This window comes from Meleagris gallopavo, chromosome 14, assembly GCF_000146605.3.
Source record: "Meleagris gallopavo isolate NT-WF06-2002-E0010 breed Aviagen turkey brand Nicholas breeding stock chromosome 14, Turkey_5.1, whole genome shotgun sequence".
In the NCBI taxonomy this organism is placed as follows: Eukaryota; Metazoa; Chordata; class Aves; order Galliformes; family Phasianidae; genus Meleagris; species Meleagris gallopavo.
This window is the reverse complement of record NC_015024.2, coordinates 4,764,569-4,789,628: the sequence shown is the minus strand read 5'-3', so window position 1 is coordinate 4,789,628 and position 25,060 is coordinate 4,764,569. Positions and strand designations below refer to the sequence as shown.

At 39.0% G+C, this 25,060-nt stretch overlaps 2 protein-coding genes across 2 annotated transcripts in view; one reads left to right on the top strand and one right to left on the bottom strand.

Moving 5' to 3' along the window:
- The window catches only part of KIAA1257 (KIAA1257 ortholog), a 65,292-nt gene extending 53,088 nt beyond the window's left edge, over positions 1-12,204 (bottom strand). Inside the window, exon 1 of the transcript XR_004161289.1 lies at positions 11,965-12,204. The gene's annotated coding sequence lies outside the window, so the exon portion shown is untranslated. The remainder of the gene's footprint in view (positions 1-11,964) is intronic.
- The window catches only part of EFCC1 (EF-hand and coiled-coil domain containing 1), a 47,735-nt gene extending 22,675 nt beyond the window's left edge, over positions 1-25,060 (top strand). Inside the window, exons 3-8 of the mRNA XM_031555540.1 lie at positions 10,171-10,316; positions 13,074-13,206; positions 13,535-13,697; positions 18,301-18,459; positions 21,332-21,401; positions 22,870-25,060. Coding sequence (XP_031411400.1) covers positions 10,171-10,316; positions 13,074-13,206; positions 13,535-13,697; positions 18,301-18,459; positions 21,332-21,401; positions 22,870-23,003 — 805 coding nt within the window. The 3' untranslated portion in view covers positions 23,004-25,060. The remainder of the gene's footprint in view (positions 1-10,170; positions 10,317-13,073; positions 13,207-13,534; positions 13,698-18,300; positions 18,460-21,331; positions 21,402-22,869) is intronic.

Below are 25,060 nucleotides of genomic sequence, written 5' to 3'. Positions count from 1 at the left end.
AAAAGGAAGTGAGAAGCCAAAACCTTTTGTCAAAAATATTCTAAATTAATGTTAATTGGGAAAAGTGAATCCTGGTTATCTAACCTTCCTATGAACAATTTTCGTTGTAACAATTTCCATCTGCCCCCCTTCATCACACTTGCTAGCTCTTTCACTTGAGAAGGGCTGCAGGGCCACTCTGGAGTCTGCTGTCCACCCATAACCAGCCATTTCTCAGCAAGTTAGGCTGTGTAGCGCTGAGTCACACATGATGAAAGATCCTACCTAAATAATGCATCATAGTGAAAATAAAATGTCATTAAACTCTTTTGTGGCAACGAGGCTACACTTAGCAAAAATTGCACACCTTCTCAAGTACTTCGGTGTTGTAGGAAGAGATATCTTGTATGCTTGACAAACTTACTGGAACTGAGGTTCATCAGATGAAGCAGAAGACCTGTCAGTTGAAGTACTGCTGAGGTAAGCAGAGATCCACCCATGGGGAGGCCAGAAAAGGCTTAGCACACAGTGTCAGAAATAAGTTCTTACGTGAGAATGAGCATCTATATATGGTTACGTTACATTTTTGTCATCAGCATTTCTTCCTCCTAATTACATTTCTTATTCAGCTATAAAACCAACGCGTGGCTAAATAGAAGCTGCTATAGTTGCTGTCAAAGTCTACCTAATAATAGGCAAACTTTTCAGATCTCTATGAACTGGTAAATAAATTATGAGGAAGGAAATTAATTATTTGGGGATTACTGTAAAGGCACTGTTGTGTTTTGGAAATCACCTACCAGAACGTAGAACTTGAAAACAATGGACGTGCTGCTTTCAGGAAACTTAAATCTACTTCAAAACATACATTGGAATAGTAGGCACAGAGCTTAAATATAGAGGAGCTTGGAGAATAGTATCTAATAATTAAATAGCCTTCTTTAAAGATCTGAGGGTGTTTTACAAACATTAGTGGAATAGAAAACACAACATGATGAGGTAATTGTTGTTCTCATTTCCTGATACAGGATCTGAGGAACATGGAAGCTGTAAATTCCCCACGTTCACAACAGAAAGTTGCTGGCAACAACAACTCAGGCCTCAAAGCAGTCCTACACTCTTTCACTTGGAGCTCCCAGGCTCATCTTTCACAGCAGGAAAGCTCTCCTGGAGGAACATTTGGGCACTTATGTGACTTTCCTGGGAGAACTTAAGTAGCTGACTTAGGGCATTGATGGCTACTGCCTCTTCTGCTAACATCAGTATCCTATCTTCCAAAATACCTAATAAAGACTACTCAGAAATAACTCACACACAGTTTAAAGCGCAGAGTTAAGTGAGCCACCTTCCTTCTCTGCCTCTCCAAATTTATTAAGCTCTATGTGAAGCTCTGAGATAAGTACAGAAGGAACTTGCATGACATTAACTATGAACTTTCAGTTTCTGCTATAAGTGATAGATACAGATTTCCATGCATGCAAACAGAACTGAGAAACAATGTCTTATCAATGATTTGAGCTCTAGTAGCTGAGTTCAGTAGGATCTCTATCCCACTGCCCCTACCCTTTGGAAGAACACTTTTCTTTACCTAGGAGACAATAAAAAGATTTCAATGACATACAGTCTAGCACACAGGAAGTAAGGGAAAGATTCATAGGGATTAAATAGCACATGGCTACACGATTGAATATATAAGGTCTTTTTTCCTTTATAAATACAAGCAATGGCAGAAGAAAACTATCTACAGCACTACAGCTCTGTTGCACTTGTTTATCTGCCACATATCAATTATCTTCCTCATATATACCCCTGTGGTTTAAAATTTTGTGGTATTTCAGTTATTTTTGTTGGTTGTAGGCTTTAAAGAACCCACTGACATTTATTATCAACACTTGTTGAGCCATTGATGGAGACCAAACAGTGTTTGTGAGCACAGTGAAGCAGTTGGCAGTGCTTTCTGGAAGTAGTGACAGTTGGTCACCTCCTCTGGTGCAGCTCATTACAAGCACGGCATGCAGGCTCTTGTTCATCTCCAGCAAAAACGCAAAGCTAGTGGTGGTGACTACGCTGAAAACAATGTTTTGCAGCTGAGAATTTGCTCTATGGAACAGCGCTATTGTGCTTTTTGTATCTGTTGTCATTTCCACAGAAATAAGTAGGACACATTATTTTCAGAGCAATCTGTGTAAATTAAAATAATTGTTCCAGTGCAGAAGGAAGGGAAAGACAGAGCTGTATAAAAAGATAAGAAGAAAGGAGTAATGGAATGACTGCCATTTCCATGCCTAGTAGGAAGGTTGAACCCAGGGTTTTCACTAAGACTTTCAAGAAGTTTTGCTGAAGCTTTAATAAATATCTTTGAGCTAGTGGTTAAATCAAGAACAAGTGATATATATTTTTCTAGCTTTAATTAAATCTGAATTGCATGCATGCGAGCTCTAGAAATTCAGATAATAAGGGTGTGGCAATAGATCTTCATTCCAGTGGAGCAACATCTGGAAATTATTTCCTTTATTTTGTTACAAAACAATTCCTTAATGGTGCAGAAATATCCGAGTAACATAATTCCAAAGTGATGCATACTTCTCCTAGACAAATCAGTGGCTACTGAACACAAAACACCCCACATAGAGCAGTTTCATTCATCTTGTATATGCTCAGAACTACCACCATGCAATATAATCCCTCACTAAGTATAGAATTATATATATATATATATATATAGTGATTATAAAAGCACTGTAATTACTTTCTCTGTTTAGCCTAATTATCTTCCATCTTCCATTAAGCAGTCCAAGTGACTAACAGTTTATTAATGGTAAATTAAAGTTTCAAATACAAACAAGTTTAGGAAAGCATCAAATAGCAGTGCTTACTTAGATCTTGAGCTGCATTTCAGAACTGAAAGCCATGCATTCTGCAGGTCACAGGAAGAAACCTGGTCATGCCATTTCAGTTTAGCTTTCTTTCTCATATATTTGTAACAAATTTAACTGTGTGAGTGTGTGTATCCATGCATAAAGGCATCTAGATGGTTCTTACTTAATATAACGAAAGAGGCCTTATGTGTTAGCCTGAATATAAATAAGTTCATCTCACAGTATAACATAATAGACAAGAAAAGCTACCATCAAGATCTGCTGGCCATTTCAGGTGCTCACTCTGACTTACATTAACGTTCATAGTACCTAGTATTTTAGAGCAAACCACAAATTATAGCTTTGTGATTCCATGTTTCAAATGCATTTCTCATATCCCATAGACTCAAATCTCACACAAACCCCAAAGTCAGGACCCAGTTATTAACTGTACATAGGTAACAATAATTACCTATAGAAGCTTAACAAGAGTAATTCGCCTAGCAGTATACAGGGTCTCCAGCAGAGACAGGAGTTAGCTTCCACAAATGAGAATTTCTCTGGCTTAACAATAACATCCATTCATGTGCACCTCACCTGACTGGATACTAGCAGCTTCTGCAACAGTCAAGAAGGAACCTTCTCAGGAATGGGACAAGGCTCAGATAGGAAAAATAAACGATGATCCTTCAAATAACTCTAATGTAATGTATGTGCTCCAAGACTTAAAGCAACCTTATGACACTGTGTAAGCTGAGAACCTTGGGAAAAAACAATCTGCTTAAAGCTTAAGTATTTCTGTCAGGTAGCACCATCATGACATCTGTTTTCTACCAACAGGGTCAGATTCTCTACATTCTCTGCACACATTTCTGCTCTAAGTGAACAGCTAACAGCACAGTAAATTATCATCTTCCATGTGGATCGCAGAGGGAGGGGAAGAGAAGCTAATTTGTGGCTGCTTTTCCCAAACATTTACTGATAGAAGAATGGCAAGACGACAAGAATTTGGATACCATATGAAATTTCATTAGGGAGTGTGCTTGGCCCTTACAACTCATTCAGTTGTATATTTCCTGATTGAAAGGTCTGCCTCCCAGCTTTGCGCTCCTGTCAAAGTCCTGCATTTTTGCATTCCCTGGAAAATGCAATGCTCAGGGCTATGCACTGATCCAAACGTTAACATTTTCTCCAAAATCAAAAGATGGAAAAGGTTGGTATTGTCTCAAAAATGCTTGAAATCATCGTAGACAGAGCTGTATAAAACAAATCATAACTTTGCTATGCATGACAGTACCACTGCAAGGTTTGCCTGTTTCTATACAATAGATGGAAAGATTGAGCCAGAAAACATGCTGCCTTCAGCATGATGATTTTTGCTGAGCAATGGTGATTTTGGCAAGAAAATTGAAGTGATCAGCCAGTAACAGGAGATCTCCCCAAACTGTAACCAGCATTACTGAAGCTCTTATGATACAATTTTGCCCTTATTTTGGTTTAAAAGCAAGATATTTAGTCATCTTTATTATCTATAAGAAAAATCATACCTTCAGAAATTTCTTTTCAATGCCTTATAGATTGAGCAATTTAAATTCTAAATTGTTCATAGAATATTCATTCAATATGATTTCTGTTGCAGAGGGGTGCACAGCTTAAAGCATCAACCAAAGGCAGATGTATTCTCTTAGCTCTAGAGTGAAAACAGATTTCATCTGTATGATATACGAAAAGCCAAAAATGAGACAAAATATGCACACACTGTGAGCTCTGCCATTCCCTGTTGGAGACAAGTCAAAACCAAAACCATTTCAAGTTTCCTGAACTCTTACAGAAAAATAAATCACATCGATTTTAGTTAAAAACACAAAACAAAGCCTAGCTTACCAGACTGCTTACCAGTCTGTCTAACTGGTCCTCTGGGCCATGTACTTGCCCACACAGTTGTTTAATCTGCTTTAAATAAGCCCCTAAAAGGGAACAGTTAAGGATCTATGAATGTGAGGGTAAATAACTCCTTAGAGTTATCTTATGATTAGTGAGGAATTATTTAAGTCAGAGACTTGTTTAGCACCAGAAGCAGGTGCAGTTTTGCTGCAGTTAGAAGTTTCCATAACAATAAGTGCAGTGCCAATTAAAAGCCAATTAGTCATGGATATTACTTTAAGGTCCAGTTCTTTCCAGCTCTCTGCTCTTCAATTTCCCTTCTCTGGAGCTGCCCATTATTCTCACTACAAAGACCCAACATGCATGGGCACTGTGTGCCTGTCACCAGGGAAACCTCACCGCACCCAACACAAACGCTTCCCAGGCGCCTCCAGAACTACTTGCCCCTCTGATCTTTGCCCTAAACAAACGTGCTGTTTATTCACATTGCTTCTCATTTATGAAGACCCATTAGATGCTGCATGCATACTAATGAGAAAAGAATTTAATCAACGCTTAAGAACGAGTGGAGATTCCTCTTTTATGCACTTACCATGACAGAGAATGCAGCCTGCTTAGCCTGTTTCATTATGCTTGTTCTTTAACTCCTGGGATCCCCCTCAGTTTAAAATTAAGTGTCTGGATCTCACTCTAAGCTTTACCGAACAATAAAAAGCTCCCAAGTAAGAAAAAATAACGTAGTGGTTAAATCATATGATGAGAAATCAGGAGATCGTGGTGTTTCTGCCACCACAAAAAACATCACCATGCCTCCATTCACACCTCCATCACCTCACTTTGGGGTGATGAGATACTGTGTATTCCAATAGTGTGGAGCATGAAGCAAAATTCTGCTGGTTTGTTTACATCTACTTTTAAGCTCAGAAGAATTGAGAAAATCCAGCCACAGATTTGCTGCCTTCTTGAAATATTGCCCAAATGCAATGTGGAATTCTATTTTCATGTAAAATAAACAGTCCCTTTCTTCCAGTAGACAGTAAAGATTCGTTGCTTAATTAAATCTGCTCTAATTCTGTGCCCAAACTCAGATGAGAATCCATCTCACATTCAGTGTCCAGCAATAGGAATGCCCAACTTTTCCTTGCAGCAATGTGAGGAGCAGCAGTTTCCTTTCCCCCTCCTCCCAACTTTCCATACAGTCAAAAAGACTTCTGGCTCTGCCTCTCTGATCTTTGGCTCTGAACTTGTCAGACTTGTCTTAAGATGTTTTGGACTATAGGAATGAGAAACAATTGTTTAACACATCCCTTCCTTAAAACTCCATTGCACAGGACATTTCCCATCCCTGTACCTCCTCTCCCTTCATAGCCATCAGTCCTTTCCTATTACCTCCCCCATTCACTGTTATGTTAAAAACTGCAGCCAACATCACATTCTGGATGCCTGGCAAGGCACACCATGACAATTTATCTCCAGCGCAGTTATTTCCAGCAGATCCTTGACATTTATTTTAGCTCATCAAATAGAAAATCTCTTGGGTATTTTGTTTGTTTTCTATCAAAAATATCCATATTTACTCACTTTGCCCTCCCGTATTTTCTTCATTTTTTATCTGGCACAGAAAAGTTCTGAAATTCCAGCTTGTCCAGCCATGTGTTCCTTCACACACATTTAAAATCTACTCCATTCCCAAACTCCTTGAAATAGTTGCACTTGCTATGCTTAGTTTTAGTAATCTTTGCCCTTTATTTAGGGCATAAGAAATTCTAGCTTTGCTATATTTCTGTTAAAGAAACTAAGGCATAAGTAACAGAGCCTGAGCCAGATCTAAATCTTGATTCTGAAGCAGCCGGGTCTGAAGGCCCTTGCTCAAAGTTCACATGTTTTTCTAGCTCCCCAGGTGAGTATCTCCAGAGGAGAATAATATGGCTGTCTTTCATCATGTATTGAGCAGGAAGACCTAAACACACCATCTGTATGGCTCTTTTTCTTTCTCAACATTTAAAAAGAGCTGATGACAACATCTCAGGAGAATTACTGCAGCAATTGTACTTTGTATTTCATCAGCTAATTTTAAGTTCCTTTATAAGAATTGCAGAGAGGTGAAAGGTGTTATTTATGTCTATGCTGAAACTGGCCAGAGTGGTCTATTATCTAAGTCCTCACAAAGGCACTGAATTTTATGGGAGGGTTTTAAATTTTTTTTTTCTTTTTTAAAAAATGAAAAAAAAAAAATCGGAACTTCTCAATGTTCTCTGGACTGCAAGCTAAGTTGAAACAAGGTTGCCAGCTGTAATACATTATTACCATCAACAGTTCTTCTATTAAACTGCAGTGCTTACCCACTTCGGTGTAAAAGATTTTCAAAATACTTCAATATTCTTTTGAGTTTTTTTATGGGTTAAAAATTTTAACCCGCTTTGACACTACAGTTAGTAGCCCATGAGATCTCAGTATCTCCATCTCTAAAAATCTCCAAACATATGTAAATTACACAGTAGTTCAAAATTAAAAGAACCACCCACAAATACCATACAGCCATTAGAAGACTGTCAATGATCCCTTGATCAGGGATCCCTTGAATATCAGACCTTGGCTTATTTTCTTTAGAAACAAAGGAAATAAGCATAGTTCAGAAAACTGAAGAGTAACATCCTTGTCAAAGGAAGTATTTCGCTCCATTTCACAGTTACTAACCACAACACTAAACTCACAGCAAAACCCTGCAGTGATGATCCCAGGAGTCTCCATTTTGAATTCCCAGACTTGCTATTTGCAGGCTACCTAATGATTTCCCTCCTTCTTCCACTCCCTGAACTAATGAAAGCTAAATGACCAGCCAGGCTTCGTTCTGGAGGCTGCTGTTTCCCTTGACTTTGCAGGAAATCTGATTGTTGCTAAGTTAATACCATCAGCTGTAAACAAAACACATCATTAATTTTCATGCAGTCAGCTCTATTGGAGAGTGAAAAAGAAGCAATGTTTTCTAACATGGTTTGCCTCAAGCTTTTAGCCTAAAAATTTTTGAAATACAGACTTTTTGTTTTGTTAAACTCATGACTGTATTCACCCAGTGCACATACACCCACAGACACCATGAGATCCAGTACTGGTGTGGTTCTTCAGAAATCAACAGCAGCTGTGGTATTTTAAACAAAAGCTCTCAGCAATATTTATCTCTTAAGTTGGCACCAGTTTTCGTCTTACTACATGTCATGTCTTTTTTCGAGCAGTAATTGAACTTACTGGCAGGAAGTACTTGTAAGATTTGCACAAAAATATTCTGTTTTATAACTTAGTTTCAGCAGAACTAATTTTCAAGGAGTTTTAACTCTCAGTTTTTGCTGATGAATATTTAGTGTGTTAAATGCAGGGAATATTCAGCATTCAACAAACCAAAACTAATCCTAGGAAGTGTTTAGAGGGAACTTAATTTACTGTAAATCTGAATTCGTTTTGCTTTCTTGTGCATGTAGATAATTTATGAACTATGTGATGGCTCCTACTGGGAAAACAATGTGACGCTGCTATTTGTGTAGTGTAAATGGGAAAGTATACTGAGGTTCAGTTTTGAAAGTCAATTGTTCTCCAAGTTGTAGAAAAGGAAACAATAGAAAAGTACTCTATATGAAGTATATTACATTTCATTGCATACACAGCACACGTGTAATGTATACAACCTTGTAATGAACTGTCTCTGTTCATCGAGCTTCATATCCAAAAGGTTGCTTATTTCTACCTCTGAAAATACTTGATACAAAGTTTATGTACAGACTGATTTTCCATTTACCTGATATGACTATGTTGCTGTTACAAATAGCCGGTCTCATAATTCCATCATAACTCTAATTTCACTAACCATTTGTGGAATTGAGTTACTAATATATAGTGAAAAGAACCGGATTGCTGAAATAAATTCAGTACTGTAACTTGTCTCAGTTTCATGAATGCATTTCTACTATTTTGGATGTAAATAGGATCATCTGGATTCACTTCCTTTGTCACCAGTATTGCACACTGCCATTGTATTTTGTCTAAAGTAACAATAGTGATAACTACACTGTCTTTCAGGGTATCCATTAGAGCATTTTAATCTCAACTGCATGAAAATTAACTCTGTATTATTCCTCCTACTTTGAATTTCCTTAAAGGTACTGCCTCAACTCTGTCCATTTTGCTAACTATAATTCCCTCAGTACAAATAATCATTTTCCCATAAATCAAGCTACTTTTTAAAAAATAGATTTTGTTGATAAGCTTAAGGACTTGCATTCATCAGGCACACTTTTTTTTAAAATCCATAATCAATGCTACTTATCTCTAGTGTAGCTGACAATCAGGGTATTTACCTGTCTTAAAGACAGGCGTAGCATGCTTTGAAAATTACTTCCTTTAAGACAGATTTAGGATTGCTAGCAGTTCAGAAGCGCAGTGATCACATTTGCAGGTGTGAGACTCTGTTCATGTGTCATTCCTTTTGATTTTCCAGTCTCTTCATCCCCTGTACTCAGGAAACTTAGATCTGAACTGCCTAAAGGCACTTTAATGATGTCTTCTGTTATAAATAACTGAGCACAGAATTAGAAGGCAGAAGTACTTCATACTAATCTTAACTTTGCTTTTGAATTAAGTGCATAGTGTCATTAAAAGCTCCTGTAAATAAAGTAACTCAAATCTCAGTGTCACCGAAACAAATGGAGTCAAGTTTTGTATGTTTTTATGAAATGCAGACCACAAACTACATATTTTTATGTATAAGGTATAGTGAAAAGTCTGACAAGGGCAGTATGAAAACCAATTATTGAGTACATATAAAATGTTTGAACCTGAGAAATACAACACTGCTGGCTACTACTGCTACCCATGTGGCACCTCATTCCCTGCAATTTGATTTGAGGGACTCACAGAAAGCCTTTAATATTAGCATTAAGGAAGATGATACTCTTGCAGAGCTGCTTCCTATTACTGGTCTTCAGGCTGAACAGTCTTGGTTCATCGCTGTAGCCTGACATTTACAAACCTGGATACCAGTCTAAGTACTGGATGTAAGACTTGCTACCCTAGCTGTAAATGTGTTCTTGTTAAAAATGAAGCATGCGCTCTATCACTGCCAGTGAAGAAGGGAGAATTTATGGCCAGAGTAGACTGTTTCCATATGTATTTTCCAGATGCCCTTGACATGAACTAAAAGCTACAGGCAATATTTAGTTCTTATTATCTAAATATAAGAATAGTTGAAATGCACCTTCCTTTGATTCTGTCAAAAAAGGACTCAATGCAGTCCTTGGCAGTTTGACTTCACAGGCATTGAAGAACGATGACTCTTCCTTTATTTCAAGTTTGAACAGTATATTTTTCATTCATCGTTCATGTGTCACATTGTGGACATTCATCTTGGCTTCTCCAAATTTCCTACAAGTTCACCTTACTTTGTCTTTTTTTTTTCCAGATCAGAAATTGTGAAATTTCAGCTTGCTTCCAGAAGCAGCCCAGAACAGAAAGATGCAGCAGCTCTGTCAGATGGAAGATGCTGCTTCTCTGCTGTACAACAAGATCGAACATCTCCCACAGGCAGAGCTGGGATTTCTGAAAACGGTATCAAGCCTAGTACTCAACTATTCCCTCACCTATTTTTAAAGATCCTCAGCAGAAAACTGATTAGATATTAATCCAAAGCCACAAATAAGTCTCAATATAGCTTGAAGCCCTAGATTTAAATAAGAGGTAATATCTCAGCTTTCTACTTCTCCCTCCCAACATAATTTTGCTTCATGCAAGACTGAACGTGTCACTTAGCATTATGACTTAAAGCAACTGATTTTCCCTCATGATTCATCTTACCAAAGCAGCCTTCCTTTCTTAGAAGTATGAAGTTTTTATTTAATTCCACAATAAAAACCTCCAAACATCAGCTAGAATTATTTACAAGAAAACAGTTTAATCATGATACCTGGAAACATTCTGGCTGCTTCAACATCTCTGAGGAGATCCAACTTATTTAGCACATGTACCCCTAACCACTGTCATAGCATCACTCACTTAAGATTCCTCATGGGACTGAATGAAGCATTCTTTGAAAGTCTTCTAAGATCCTCACGTTTGCCTAGACTGGCTCTTGCTAAAAGTGACCTAGACTAGGATTTACTTGGGCTTTTAATGAGATGACAACTTCTGGTGTATCATTTAACTGCCGTAATCGTTAGAGACATTTATGACAACGCCAAACTTCTTCTCCCAACCTCTTGCTCAGTGCCAACTAGACAGCAACTGCAAAGTAAATCCACCTGCAAATCAATTCAGTGATTTTTGACACATCTCATTCAAAGATGTGAAAAACAGCTACCTGAAATCAACTGCAAGTAAGAACACATCTTTACCACAGACTGAGAGATCTATTTGTAATGCGTAAAATTAGGCTTTGTGTATGTAATGGAGTTGGCAAGCAGCTGCTCAGGGATGCAAAAAACAATAAACATAAGCATAGCGTTACAGCACGTTCTCCATTTAGTTAGGCTTACAAAATGAACCTGCTTTCACAAATGTTATTAAATCAGGCACTCAGCCAGCTCAAAGATGGATTCTACATCTGATATGTGTCACAGTTCAAGTTCAGAGAACTTTCTAGCAAAAGTTTTTCAAATAAGTTAGCCAGAGAAGAAAAATGAGTCAGAACAAAACTGTAACATTGAACAAATTAAAAAAAAAAAAAGGCCTGGACATCTGGGATAAACCCAGATACAATAGTTGTCTGAATCTAGATACAAATTTATTTTCAAAGATCTTTAGTTACACTTTAACAAATACAAATTTCTTACAGCAGAAGAGCAGGTGGATCAATGGAATCGTGCAAATTTTTCTGCATTAACGAAGTTACAAATTACTGCTTAAGTGTCATAATAACAAAGTGCTCCATGATTTCATGAATGGCAGTATTTTATTAAAATACTGCCTTTACATCAAGAGAGATACCTAAGAACTTTGGCTTTTTCCTCTCTGGCTTCCAAACTTGCTCATCATAACCTGCATGAGAGATGTCTAAAATAGCCTTTCCTACATGCGTTTTCAAATGAAGCAGAGGAAATTATCACATAGGAAATGGAAATTATTGGGAATTCTTCAGATACATGTGAGAATACTCTGAGGTTCATACACTTTTTGTTTATTTTTAAAAAAATCTAACCCCGAGTATCAGCTAGCAAAAATAATAACCAGATGCAAAAGCAACGCAGTGGATTACGCATACCAGTTCGAAGTTTTGAAGTGGCTGCATAGTGCTGTGCAGCATCAGCTCGCACGGCTGCCTGCCATGTTTGTGAACTCTGATCATTATCCCCTTTAAATGCCTATGGAAGAAAAAAAACGTAAGGAATTAGTTCCCGAGCAATGTTTATTCGTGTTCAGCCAGTAACTTATTGAACGCTACTGGAATCGAAATGTCATTAACACACGCGCCGAGCTGACCGAAGGCAAAGCAGGCAACGGGGGCCGCCCGCCCTCAGCCGGCAGCGGTACGGCGGGGCCCGAAGGCCGCGTGCTGCCGGGCTCGATGGCGGAGCGCGGCTGCCCCCCGGAGGGGCTCCTGCCAGCAGCACGGCGCGGTGCTGGGCTCGCCAACGCCACGCAACGGAGCGCCGCGTCCGCTCCAGCAGCGCGAGCCTCCCGGGATCCAGCAAATACCTTCTTGGAGTAAAAGCAAGAGATAAATACAACGGCTTTTCTAATATACAGCTTAAAAAGTATTGAAATATTTCTGGAGCGGTACGTGTATGCATACACACGTTATGGACACATCGTTAATAACGTACTTGGCACACGAGGAGGCATTACATTTACATTATGTTTACATTACATAGATAAACCTAAGGTTGGTTCCTACAGGTCAAACGTTCAATTGCCCTCCTCACAAAACACGATAAGACAACAAATCAGAGAAAAATTAATTCAAACTTTTGCACTCCAAATACACACTTGGATAGTGAAAAATAATTTTAAAAAAAGCTCACCCTAACAAATACAACAGTTTCATTCCTACTGAAGATTATATATTCAATTTTATATGTGAAAGGTAGTTGTGCTACCTTAATAACACATCATCTATTCATGCTTAAATGAAAGTAAAGAAAACAGCTGCAGGTTACCTGCAAGAGGGTGCTGAAGTGCTCAGTGTCCCTAAAATAATAATCTCTGCCGAGACACTATTGCCCAAGCTCTAAGCCTCTTTCCACAGTTGATGAAAGCCCCAGGGCCATGCCTTATCCAAGCAGTTTAAACCTCTGTCCCACCAGTGTCAGTTGTCACAGCTGTGGTACGTTGGGGTTGTTTTGTAGCTGAGCAGCTTTGATTTCTCAGCAGATGAGCAGCTGTTCCGGGCAGTGGAGGGCCAGGCGGCCTCTGATGAAGAGGAGGAGAAGTGGGCAGGAGACCAGCAGCCCCAGGCAGCCTACGTAAAGGAAATAGCGGCCAAGCTCCCTTGCTGTGGCAGTGGGTATGATCCTGAGATTTGTTTTACCTGAGCTCTTTGAGAATGTTACCTCATGATCTGTTGGCACTGTGGCTTCAGTAAGAGGCAGTAATCCTGTAGAACCAAAATCAGCAGGCTGGTGTGCAGCATGGGGCAAACAATGACCTAAATGCTCACACCTAATCCTAATCAGCATCAGCTGGGACCCCTTCATTACCTGCTCTGCCAAAAGATCTGGGGGAAGGTTGGGTTGGAGGGGTTTTGTATGTTCTTGATGTTGTTTTATATATTTTTTAAAACACAGATCATCATGAGTTTTCACTCACTTTTTTCTTCATATATATACACATAGATGTGATGAAAAAAAACGGAAAAAGTTCATGACTTACTTGGAGACCAGCAGTGCTGATGGCTATGAAGCTGCTGAGGAGCTAGAGGAACGAATCAGCCAGCTCAGTGAGCAGCTGGAGCTTAAGGGGCACGAGGTGAAGAAACTGGAAACAGATATGGAGGAGGTAACAGGTGCCAAGCGTATGTTGAAGCAGTTGTTTCTGTACCTTTAACTGGCTACACCTGTATCCATATGAATTTTATTCTAGCCCTTCCACTTTCTATCCCTGGCATTTCTCCCTGTGCTACTCTTTTGCAAAACTATGTCATGCTTTCCTGTGCCACCTGCATTTTCAGCATGGCTCCAACTTGAACCTCCATTTGTTTGGAGGATGAAATGTGCACCAGCTGCAGTCAAACCCAAGCTCTTCAAATACCATTCTTTTCTGAACTGGCCTAAGATGTTCACTGATACCTCTTGGTATTAGTCACCTGGTTTCCAACAAACAGGGAACAGACGCACCTTAAACCGGACAATGCATTGACAGCTTCATGTTTAATGGCCAGTTTTGGAGCTATTTAACACCTATGTAACCTTCTCTTTCTTTTGCTGGCAATGCATTTGCTACCTCCCAGCTAAGAGTCACACAAATTAGTTACAAGGAGAGAAGCTTTGAGGACTTGTTTTGTTCACTTTAAATCTGTTGCTGAATCATCCGCTCTTAGTTCTTTTGCTTGGGAAAAATAGTTTATAGTCTTTTGCAGTGAGAAACACTGCCTCACTTGTAACCAACCACTCCTAGCCTGCTTCAGCTCACTTTGTATAGAAGCCATTCCTTCCCTTATTCTATTTTATTTTTCAATGTACTTTTCAAGCTCTATTACCCTTTTTTGAATGAGAAGAGCTGAATACAAGTCCATCACAGCATAGTTATAGTTTCTGTTTTTTCCCCAGTTCCTATTCTAATAGCTACTAGCAAGTATCCTTTTGATCTCTGGTGACCACAGAGCTATTCTCAGGAGATTGCAGCTCTCCTAGATCTCCTTGAATTGTAGTCATCATCACTGCATGTTTATGACACTGTGTACCTTTCCTATATGCCTTATTTTGCTATATTGGCATTGAACTCCTTCTGCTCTTTTATTGCAGTTATTCAGTATCATGCAATCCAGCAGTAGTTCTATGCAGGCTTTGATTACATCCTTCCTCTCACCCCCTCAAAATGTATCAGTAGCAAACAAACACTTTGATGTTCACTCCTCCTTGAAATAATTAATGAAAATGCTCAGGTCTTAAGTCAGATCTTTGTGAGATCCTTCCTTGTGAATGCTGACCCTCCAGTCTGGGTCTGCCATTCTGTGCTCAACCCCCATCTTTTAACCACTGTGAGTCCATAGCAGGAGTTACCTGCACTACTGTCCTGTAGCAGTTACATTTTGGCTACGCATCTTCTCAAAACTTTTATGCAGATTCAAAATACATTCATCTGAATTAACATTATTCATACATGCTCTCAAATATATCTAATGGATTCCTTCCTTATGTTTGTCTATATATTCACCAAGTCCCTTCTGCATTACAGTTTCTGACAGTTTGCCAGACAGCATCGCTGATACTCTCAAGGTGACTGCTGCTCCTCAAATCATCTCTGCAGCATCTCTTAAAAACTGGTGCTACAGTGGCCACCCCCCATTCCTTTGAGGGTGAATTGATTTAAAAGATCGTTTGCACAGCACAGTTCATCACTTCATTCTGGAGTTTTGCTGCTGTTTTCTTCCTGTTCTGTGAAACTTTTCTCAGCTTCATTGCTTGCAAACATGAGACTAATATGACAGCCTCCTTAACTTCAGTAGAACATACAGTGCAGTCCTTCAGGACTTCTGCAGTCTAATTAATCATAGAATCACAGAATGGCCCGGGTTGAAAAGGACCACAGTGCTCATCCAGTTTCAATCCCCTGCTATGTGCAGGTTGCCAGCCACCAGACCAGGCTGCCAAGAGCCACATCCAGCCTGGCCTTGAATGCCTCCAGGGATGAGACATCCAAGATCTCCTTGGGCAACCTGTTCCAGTGCCTTACCACCCTCTGGGTGAGAAACTTCCTCCTAATATCTAACCTAAACCTCCCCCGTCTCAGTTTAGGACCATTCCCCTTGTCCTATCACTATCCACCCTCACAAACAGCCGTTCCCCCTCCTGTTTATACACTCCCTCCAAGTACTGAAGGCCACACTGAGGTCTCCCTGGAGCCTTCTGTTCTCCAAGCTGAACAAGCCCAGTTCCCTCAACCTTTCCTCACAGGAGAGGTGCTCCAGCTCTCAAATCACCTTAGTGGCCCTCCTCTGGATCCGCTCCAAGAGCTCCACATCTTTTTTATTCGTTATCCTTCTTATTCATTATCCTAGCTTTATTTGTGTGCTGTACTCCAGAGCTTAGTTTTTTCCTGTAGCATTCCTCTCTCTTTTTTAAGGGTACCACCTATCAGCTTATTCTCAAAACTGACATTTGGCAAGGTAGTATTTCCATTTCACAACCAAGGCACAGATCCAAAATCGGGCTGTGCTAAGGGACTTGGGTAGAACCCAGGACACAACCCACTCCTCTGAGCCCCTTATTCACCATCCCTCCTCATTATCTAAGTTTTAAAAATAGCTTGTGCTCTACAATCATCATTTTCTTATATGCAAATGTTAAGTTATCAGCAGGTATTAGATGTAACCTATCTAGGGAAAGCAGTCAGAATGTTTTAGCACTACATTGAGCTACTGTCTGAAAGCACAATAAGATGAGAGAAAAAACCCGATGTACACATACATACAAATGTATGTAAATATAAAAGTATCCAGAAACTAGCATGCTTACATAGGACAAGAAGTCTGTTATACTATAACAGCTAAGAAAAGAGGTTCACTGCAAGCCAACACGACTAAAGCAGCAGCTGAAAGCAGTGGCTATGTGATGGTATGGGCACAGGGACCTGGCAGGGTGCACCAGCATAGATGGGCACCAGTTATCAATTTCCATGAGCATCTGTTTGACTGCATTTTTGGAAAGTCCGTTTCACACATAAAAATAATGACATTTCTTTCTTTTGTGTAACTTCGTATGACCGTTCCTGTTCTACAGGGAAATACAACCACTTCCTGTGCTTAGTGAACATCTGTGGCAGGTGGCATTTACAATGCAGAGCATTCTGCAATGTAATAAAGGAAACCTTCTGTTTAATTCACTGAAAGCCTCACATAGCCTTTAGAGCATCTCAGTCAGACTGCTGCCACATTAGGGTAACAAAGTTGGCTCAACATACAGGAAAACGTTAGTTTCTTCATCTAAAAGGGTGTTCATACAGTAATGTTGAAATCACTGTTCGGCAAATGGGCCAGATTAAGTGATTCAAGCTTCTGTAGCTGTTCTGAGATGTCAGAGGTCAGAGGAGCTGGAAGGCCTCACACAGCACAGCACACAGAGAGTTAATGTAACAGGGAAATTTGCATCTGATGGAGCAATAAGTGCCAACTAACAGCCAACATTTTAGCACTGTCAGAAACTAAAACCTTCTGCAAGGCTCATTGTGAATCAGGGACTAATTTATTTTTTTATTCTAATGGCATTTATGTGTTAGGGAACTGAAATTCTTTCCCATTTATTAAAAATCCATTAGGATAGAAATCTCCACAAATAAAATCTATTAAGTACTGCATATATTGAGGTCTGCAGCCTTTCTGGTTCTCTCTAAGTACTCCTAAAACTGCAATAAAGATAAAAGATGATAAACAAATGCCAGTAAACTTAGCATTTACCTCACATGACTTTGGTTTTCAACGTAATGTTAATAAACAGATTTTATTTGCAACAAGAAATTTCATTAACTGGCAATTTCAGAATGCTGGGTTCAGCAATGAATGGGAAATGAAATTCATAAAACTGAAATCTGTCAGTGCTCTCAAAGGTCCAGCATTGACATATAAGTGACATATTTTCCAGAGGATGCTTTCCAGGCTCAATTTAGCAAGTTAGCCATGCGTCTGCAGTGGGTGTGGGTCTGTGGCAAAAAAAGATATTTACTTTTTCAAAAGGTGCAGTGGCATTCTTGTACAGCATTAGTCACTTAAGTTCTGCATTAAAAAGTAATGTTCAAATCCTTAAAATTTTTTTCACAGGCAGGTTTAGAAAACTAACAGATTGGTTCAGCTTTCGTAGGTCCAGATCTAAGAAGACCACTCCTGTGCAGAATTTCAGTAGATCATTCTAAAGTCTTGCTGAATCTGGACCTTTATGTGCTTAGTTGCAAAGTGTGCCAGTGTTTTGCAGAGCCATAATCTTGGAAATCATTCTGTAGGACTTTTCTTTTTTCCCTCAGCCAAAATAGTTTGAAGAAATTTGGCTAATTACCTTCCTGTTTCAGTGAATATACAGATAACTGACTTGAAGGAGCTGCAAGACCAAAACACAACCGCATTGGTGAGGGAACACAAATCAGTTATGTTTTATAGAGGACCACAGGAATGCAAAGCCTTAGAAAGCTAAAGTAGGAATGCTAGTACATAAAATTTCTGAATGATCTGCTAGCATCCAATCTTGAATGAATTGCCATTATGTGCAAGTGCAAAGCATGCATTTCCTAGTAACTACTGATTCTTTATATAGTACATTAAAGAAATGTATTTTTCAAGGTAATCTTCTCAAGTGAACTGACATTTATCAGATAAAGGGGATAACTCAGCTTTGCAATTGTTAGGCAAGAAAGTTAAAAGCTCCAGTGCTTTAATTCCTGTGTCATTATCCAGATGAAAGGCCCATTGCTAACTGAACTGCAGCAAAAGGTGGAGGAAACGGAAATGTTGAAGATGGAGCTACAGATGTTGGAGACTGAGAGAGTTAGGCTGTCACTGGTGGAAGAAAAGCTCATGGATGTTTTACAGCTTCTTCAACAGCTGCGAGACTTGGTATGACAAGAAAGTAGTCCAGTAACTTAAAGCTATTTATGATAGTGTTCTTTTCAAACCAAAAAGTGATATTCATATATTCCATTCAGCACAAAATCCTTTACACCAAGAAACATTTTTACATGCATTTGCCTTTGGAACTGCCTAGTGATTTCAGAGAACTTTTAAACTACTCAGAATGACTTTCAAAAAGAGTTCTAGAGGTCTCCTTGGATGTGGGTCCTCAAGTTCTCATTATTTAGAGGAATTTGAAACTACATATCAGCATGGACTACACGGAGGCATGGTAAAATGCAGCAACAACACAATCCCCTTCTGTACATTATATGACATTATGGTGAAGGAAGTGAAAACATTTGTCAAGTACTTAGGTAAGCAGAAAGTGGCCTTCCAGGCTGGAATTTGGCTAAAACACTCTAATCTCTTTTTTCAAAAACCTTTTTATGTCTCAGTCTCAAGTCACAAGTTGTAGAAAACTAGGAAGTGAGCATTCCATGACAGCCTGTACAGGAGCACCAGCAACACTGTGCTCAGCCTCAGGCTCTACCTGCTGTACAGCATCCATGCACGGCGGCATCTTCTGCCTTGCCATAGCAGCTGATCAGAGGGATCCTGCCTTTGCAAAGCACAGGCTCCCAGCACCAATGGAGGCCAAGGCCTCAGCTTGAACCTGAGGTCAGTGTTCTGTAGGTGAATAAGAGTCCAGCACTTTAGGAAGCCTGCAACAAAATTGAAAAAAAAAAAAAAGCTGGGAGCCTTTTTTTAACTGCATCCTACAGTAGCACTGATTCAGTATTAAAGCAATAATACCCCTTCTCATATACCAATATTGTATTTTTCTGTGAGAAGTTTCTTATCTGACTAATAATCCAAGCATGGATTTATAAAGGTGGATACAAGGACATCACAGAAGTACATGGCCAGTGTGGTAAGCTTTAGAAAACAAATCTCAGTCTCTTTCTCGGGGACTGATAATGGCCAGCCAAAAGACAGGCAAATTGGATAATCTGCAGAACATGGGGTATGTTGGGAGCCATACTGTACTGCTGGGAGCTATTATCTTTGATAATGATTCAGAATTCTCCTCAATTTTCAGCAAAGCTTTGCTTAATCTGTGTGAGATGAGAATGCTTCCTCAGATGAGCACTGTGCTCTGGTAGAAGCATCTTCATGTTCCACTGATGACTCCAGGGAACAAGTGCAATATCTCAGAATGTGGTAACTTATTCAACACTTGACAAGGAAATTCTCCTTTCATACTTTTAGTCTGACATATGCATCAATAACAATCCAGTGGAGGATTAAACTAGTAACAATTATGAGTGGCAGCCTGCATAATAACCTTCTGTGTCAAGATTTCAACACATCATTCACTGGTCACTTATATTATTGCAAATCATTTCTGCTTAGGAGACAATCCATCACCCAGCGTGCCATGTCTTGGTGATAATAGCACTAAATGCTAATCTTTGCTAGAAATAAGCCATTGCATGTTGCCAGCTTCATAGCACAAGTACAGACAATGATGTTGTCAATGAACAAAGAGATTTACAGCATTCCCAGTAGAATTTAGCAAGGATCCCCTAAATCTCTAATGGGTTACAATTCAAGCAAAAGAAAACTTATTCATCAGTAACTATAGTTTTAAATGTCAATTTCCTAGCATATTACATATTCCTTCATGTTACAAACACCCCAGTATCTCATTTGCAACAGACTCTACTAGAGAGCAATGACTTTCCAAAGGCAAACACACTTTGTCAGGAGTCTTAAAAGCTCACAATGTGTTGCAGAGATCCTGTGTAATCCCAGCCTGCCACAAAAGTCTCCTTCTCTGGAGATATTGAAAACCTATCTGGACACTTTCCTGTGCAATCTACTATAGGGAACCTGCTTTAGCAGCAGGGTTGGACTTGACGATCCCTAAACATCCCTTCCAATCCCTAAGATTCTGTGATTCTGTTATTTTTGATTCTGTGAACCTGTTTTTTCACTATGCACCAGCCCAACTGGGGCAGATACGCAGAGGGCAGATGACCGACTTTAGTAAGCAGTAGCAATGTTGCCTGAGCTGCTGGTAGGTGCATCGTCTTTCCTCAAGAAAAGCTTTCATCTAATTTCAGTTTGCAAAGTTTTAACAAGGACAATCTGTCCCTACAGACATGGAGGCTCTAAGTGTTAATTAAAATAATTGCAAGACCATTTCCCATAAAGCATGCATTAGTGTCTAGACAACAAAATTAAGAGAATTTGCTTTCCAGATTATTATGAACATCAGAACAAATTTCTAATATAAAACTATTAGTAAAGCAGACTGTCCAAATCCTATGTAGTTTTTACAGTCCTCTCTCTTTTGCTAATGATTATTACATCTCAGTCTCAAGGTAACAGCAGGCCTGCCACATGACATAAACAATCTCTGTTTTGTCTACACCTAAAATAGTCCCCAATAAATCTCAGAACAGATGGGGCTGAGAAGCTCCTTCTGAGATAACACTGCAAAATTTGACCATTTCTTTTTCAACACAGGCTTAGCAGAGGCCTGAACAAACATTTATTATGCACATGCTGCTTACACTTCTTGCCATCTAGATTAGTTCATACACAAGATCAGAAAACAACACTGAATGACTACAGATTCTCTTTTTACATTCATATTAAGGAACTGGGGACAAACTGCTGTTATTTGAACAGTATCTAAGTTAAAATGCATGAAAATAAAGCCAGTACCAGGTCTTGCATCATCAGAATTCAGTTTTGTTTTGATTTTTCAAATGCAAACACATTGTGCAAAAACATATAGATTTTACTGCATACATTTAAACTGGTGAAGAACATAATTGTGCCATAATATTATTTTGTTTTTTTAAAGAACATATCTAAGCGAGCCTTGGGGAAAATCTTGCTGAGCACTTTGGAATCCTGTCATGACCCCCAACATGGTAAGAAAGTAAATCATGCATGAAAACCAAGAAGGATGAAAATAGTCCTTTTAGGAACAACACTAGATAATGAAAAAACAAGTGTGAAAAAAATTCCAAATGCTGGGGGACAGGGTGGGGAGAAAGAAATACTACACAGGAAGATTACCAGGAGACAATGATGCTTTCTAGTTTACTACACTTCAGAAACAGAAAAGCATCCAGGGCATTTTTTAGCTAGATTGTAATTGGAATTTGGCAGTAGGGGAACAGTTCAGTATTCCACTAATGTTGTTAGAGCCTCATTCAAAACCATGACACTGAATATGTAAGCCAGCTGTTTATTAGGTTCCTATCTGGGTGCATGTTGTATTCTTGTTCTGCAGCAACAACAAGGGATTAAAAAATATTTTAATAAACAAACTGCTTCAACCTTGAACTCCTCTAATAATCTTTCATTTTCCCCTTATGAAAATTCAGCTTGCAATATCCCCTCCCTGGACAATGGTCCAATGTACCAGAGCTGCCTTTGTCGGAACTATACAGGGATCACAGCCCAGAGGTTTAGTCTTGATTACTTTGTTCCTATTAGCAGAGCATTTGTACTTACCTTCAAAGAAGGAACATTCTGTACCAAGCCTAAGAACATGGTTTGTAGGGGCTTTTAACAGGGAGATGGTAATCAAAGACAAGATTATAGAAGAGTAGATGTGGCCCGAGGGTTTGGTTTTGGAGAATATTAATAACAGTGATTTAGGAAGAACACCACACAAAGCATCCTGGGTTTTTCTGTTCCAAAGCCTTGCTGTTACTAGTGTGCAGCAACTGGCTCCAAGACACCTATACAGAAAGAAACTATATCTGACCTATAGATCAGTTATTGCCTTGTCAAACACAGGAGGAGACTGGAAAATCCACACTACACGTGTTCAAAGGGTACTACTACTCATGCTGCAGGGGAATGCTGACTCTGAATGATGCTGCTGAAACAAATTACCTCCCTCTGTAACTGCAGCACAGTTCAGCTTTCTAAAATGAGTTAAATGTTGAAGTAGCCTTGTGAAGCTCTCTGTACATTCTGTATCACCATTGCCATAAGCTCTTCCCCTTCTCTGCTTTCCATTTTCTGACTGTGCACTTAATGTGACTTAAGCAGCTTTCCTAAGTCTCTGAATCAAACATTTTCTACATGTTTGACAAGACTAAGTAAGTGGATAGTTGGATGAGCAACTTTTTACTGTGATACAAAATAGTTATTTTTATACAAGTACATGAGTACTCAATAAGCAGTGAGTAAAGCAAGAGAAATAGTAAAGAAAACAGACCCTTTTTTTGTATAGAAATGGGAATTAATCATTTGATCTCAGAATGTAGATACTGTTTGTTAACTACTTGCACTGGTACCTGTAAAGAAGACAGAGTTATGATGGCTTAAGTGCAAATTTCTGTCTTTGTTCAAATGATAATGTTTGCCATTTTCTTTTTAAAGGAAAAGCCCACCTGTTTGAAGTCCTAGATACTCTTTACCACGAGTTGACAGCCTGTGAAATCTTACAAAGCCAGCCTCTGGAGGAGGCTCAGAGTCGCCAGTCCTTGTCTAACCCACTGGTCATCTCCTGCTGAGCAGCAGTGCCAGCTACAGCCACACGACCAACTGAGCAACAGCTCTCATTCATTCAAACACGGGATGAGTGAATAAGATTTGTCAAATTCAAAGTAGCTCAGTAATGGAGAAGAGCAAAAGAATAATAAAGCCATGATATCAAACATCTGCTATTTCTGGGAAGAGCGTCGGTTTCTCAGCTAACATCATGTCCTCCCTTAAGTTACAGAGCATTACCTTACTTAGCAGCCTAGCCATCCTTGCACAACGGTCCTGGAACTGAACTGGTTAACCAAATAAAAAGAATTCCAAATACATCAACCTGACCCATTTAGATTTACAGCCCTGGTTACATGCTGCCTGAGCACAAATTCTAGCTTTTGTGATAACTCAGTTCAGAAGCAAAAATCTGCCTATGTATTCAATGGCAAGTAAACTGCTTCTGTAACATACAAGTAACCAAATGACTATATTAAAAACATACACTCAAGTGTATGCCAGTAGTGCAGGTCTTAAGGACTCATGTATAAAACATATTTGTGTGCTGTATATGCAATTCAATTATTCACTTTATTTAATGCTAAAGATAGATTTGCTATTGCTATGCTGAATTTCATATTTGCAATTACACAGATGCCTACAATAGCCTTTGCTGACAAAAGTCTTAGATTTTATATTAAAATTTGCATTTTACTTCTTGAAAAAGGTATAATACAACACTGCTCCCCAGCCCAAGGGCAAGGACTGAAACACTCACTTTGCAGCAGCTGCCATTGTTGCACAAGCAAAAGCCACGTGCACTACCTGACCTTGTTTTCTCATTTAATTTCCCTCAGTACAAGTGGGCTCACACAAAGATGGGCCCCACTAGCAAACAAATTAAAGTAAAATGCTGAGCCTAACCATGGTGTCATTTTAATCAGCAACAGAATAATTCCTGGGGGCAGAATTGGAAAAAAAATACATATTGCTTCTATAATACTTTCACTGTTTCATTCAACTCTCAAACATAGAAACTAAAGGAGTCCCTAAACCATTCAGTTGAACTTATGTTATTTAAAAAATGCACTGGAGATCTTCTAAGAATATGAATTTATTTGCCTGAGATAGGCATGAAAATTGATTTCATATGAAAAAAAAGATTCGTGCCACAATCCAATTTGGGGATTAAGAGGCTTTCTATTTCTTTTTGTTCATAATGCACTCTATAGCTTATATATGCCTAGGACTTTCCCAGGAAGAGAGAAAATGTCATGAAATTATTAAATAAGCATGATCTATGTGCAGGGGCACTTCAGAAATAGGTTTACAATGCACATACATACCTGATTATGGCTACCTTCATGTATTGCAGGATTCTATCAGCATCCAAATTAGTAATATTTACTGCATATATACATATGCATGTGTACTTGTATTATGTATACTTAACAATGTCTTAATAGTGCTACGTTAATTGTATATTTTTTGAATCTTTTCCACCGAGTTTCTACTTAACCTTCTCATCTATTTCTAGAAACCTAGATGTAAGCAGACTGATGTGCTAATGACAAAAGAGGGGAGGAGCAATACAGTCTGAGTGAGTGCTGCCCAGCTCAGCCAAGCAGCAGTTGAGCCGTAAACAGAAATTGAAAAATGTCACTTATCACCTAAGCTGGTGTTAAGGAAATAGCAAACAGCTGAGATAAATGGAAGATTTTCTGAATAAACAGACACCATTTAAATGACAAAAGAAATACCTAAATCATATCTTGTTAAGTTAGTCTCAAATAAGGACATCTTTACTTCCTTAGAAATGGCTATATCAAAATGATTTTTGATACATCAGCATATCCTGATTAATCTTTAGAGTTGGACTTCTCTCTGTTATTTTCAGTGTAGCTGGAGAGAATGTTTCATTGCTGCAGCAATTCAGGTGCATACAAAAAAGGCTGATTATTTTAACTTCAAAAGGCAATTTATGAGGAGCAAGTCAAACTTACAGTATTTTCTAAGACGAATGTGTTCTTCAGGATGGATCAAGAGGCAGCTCTCAAATCCTGTAAATCAGAGGCAGAATAAAGCATTTTTAAAGACC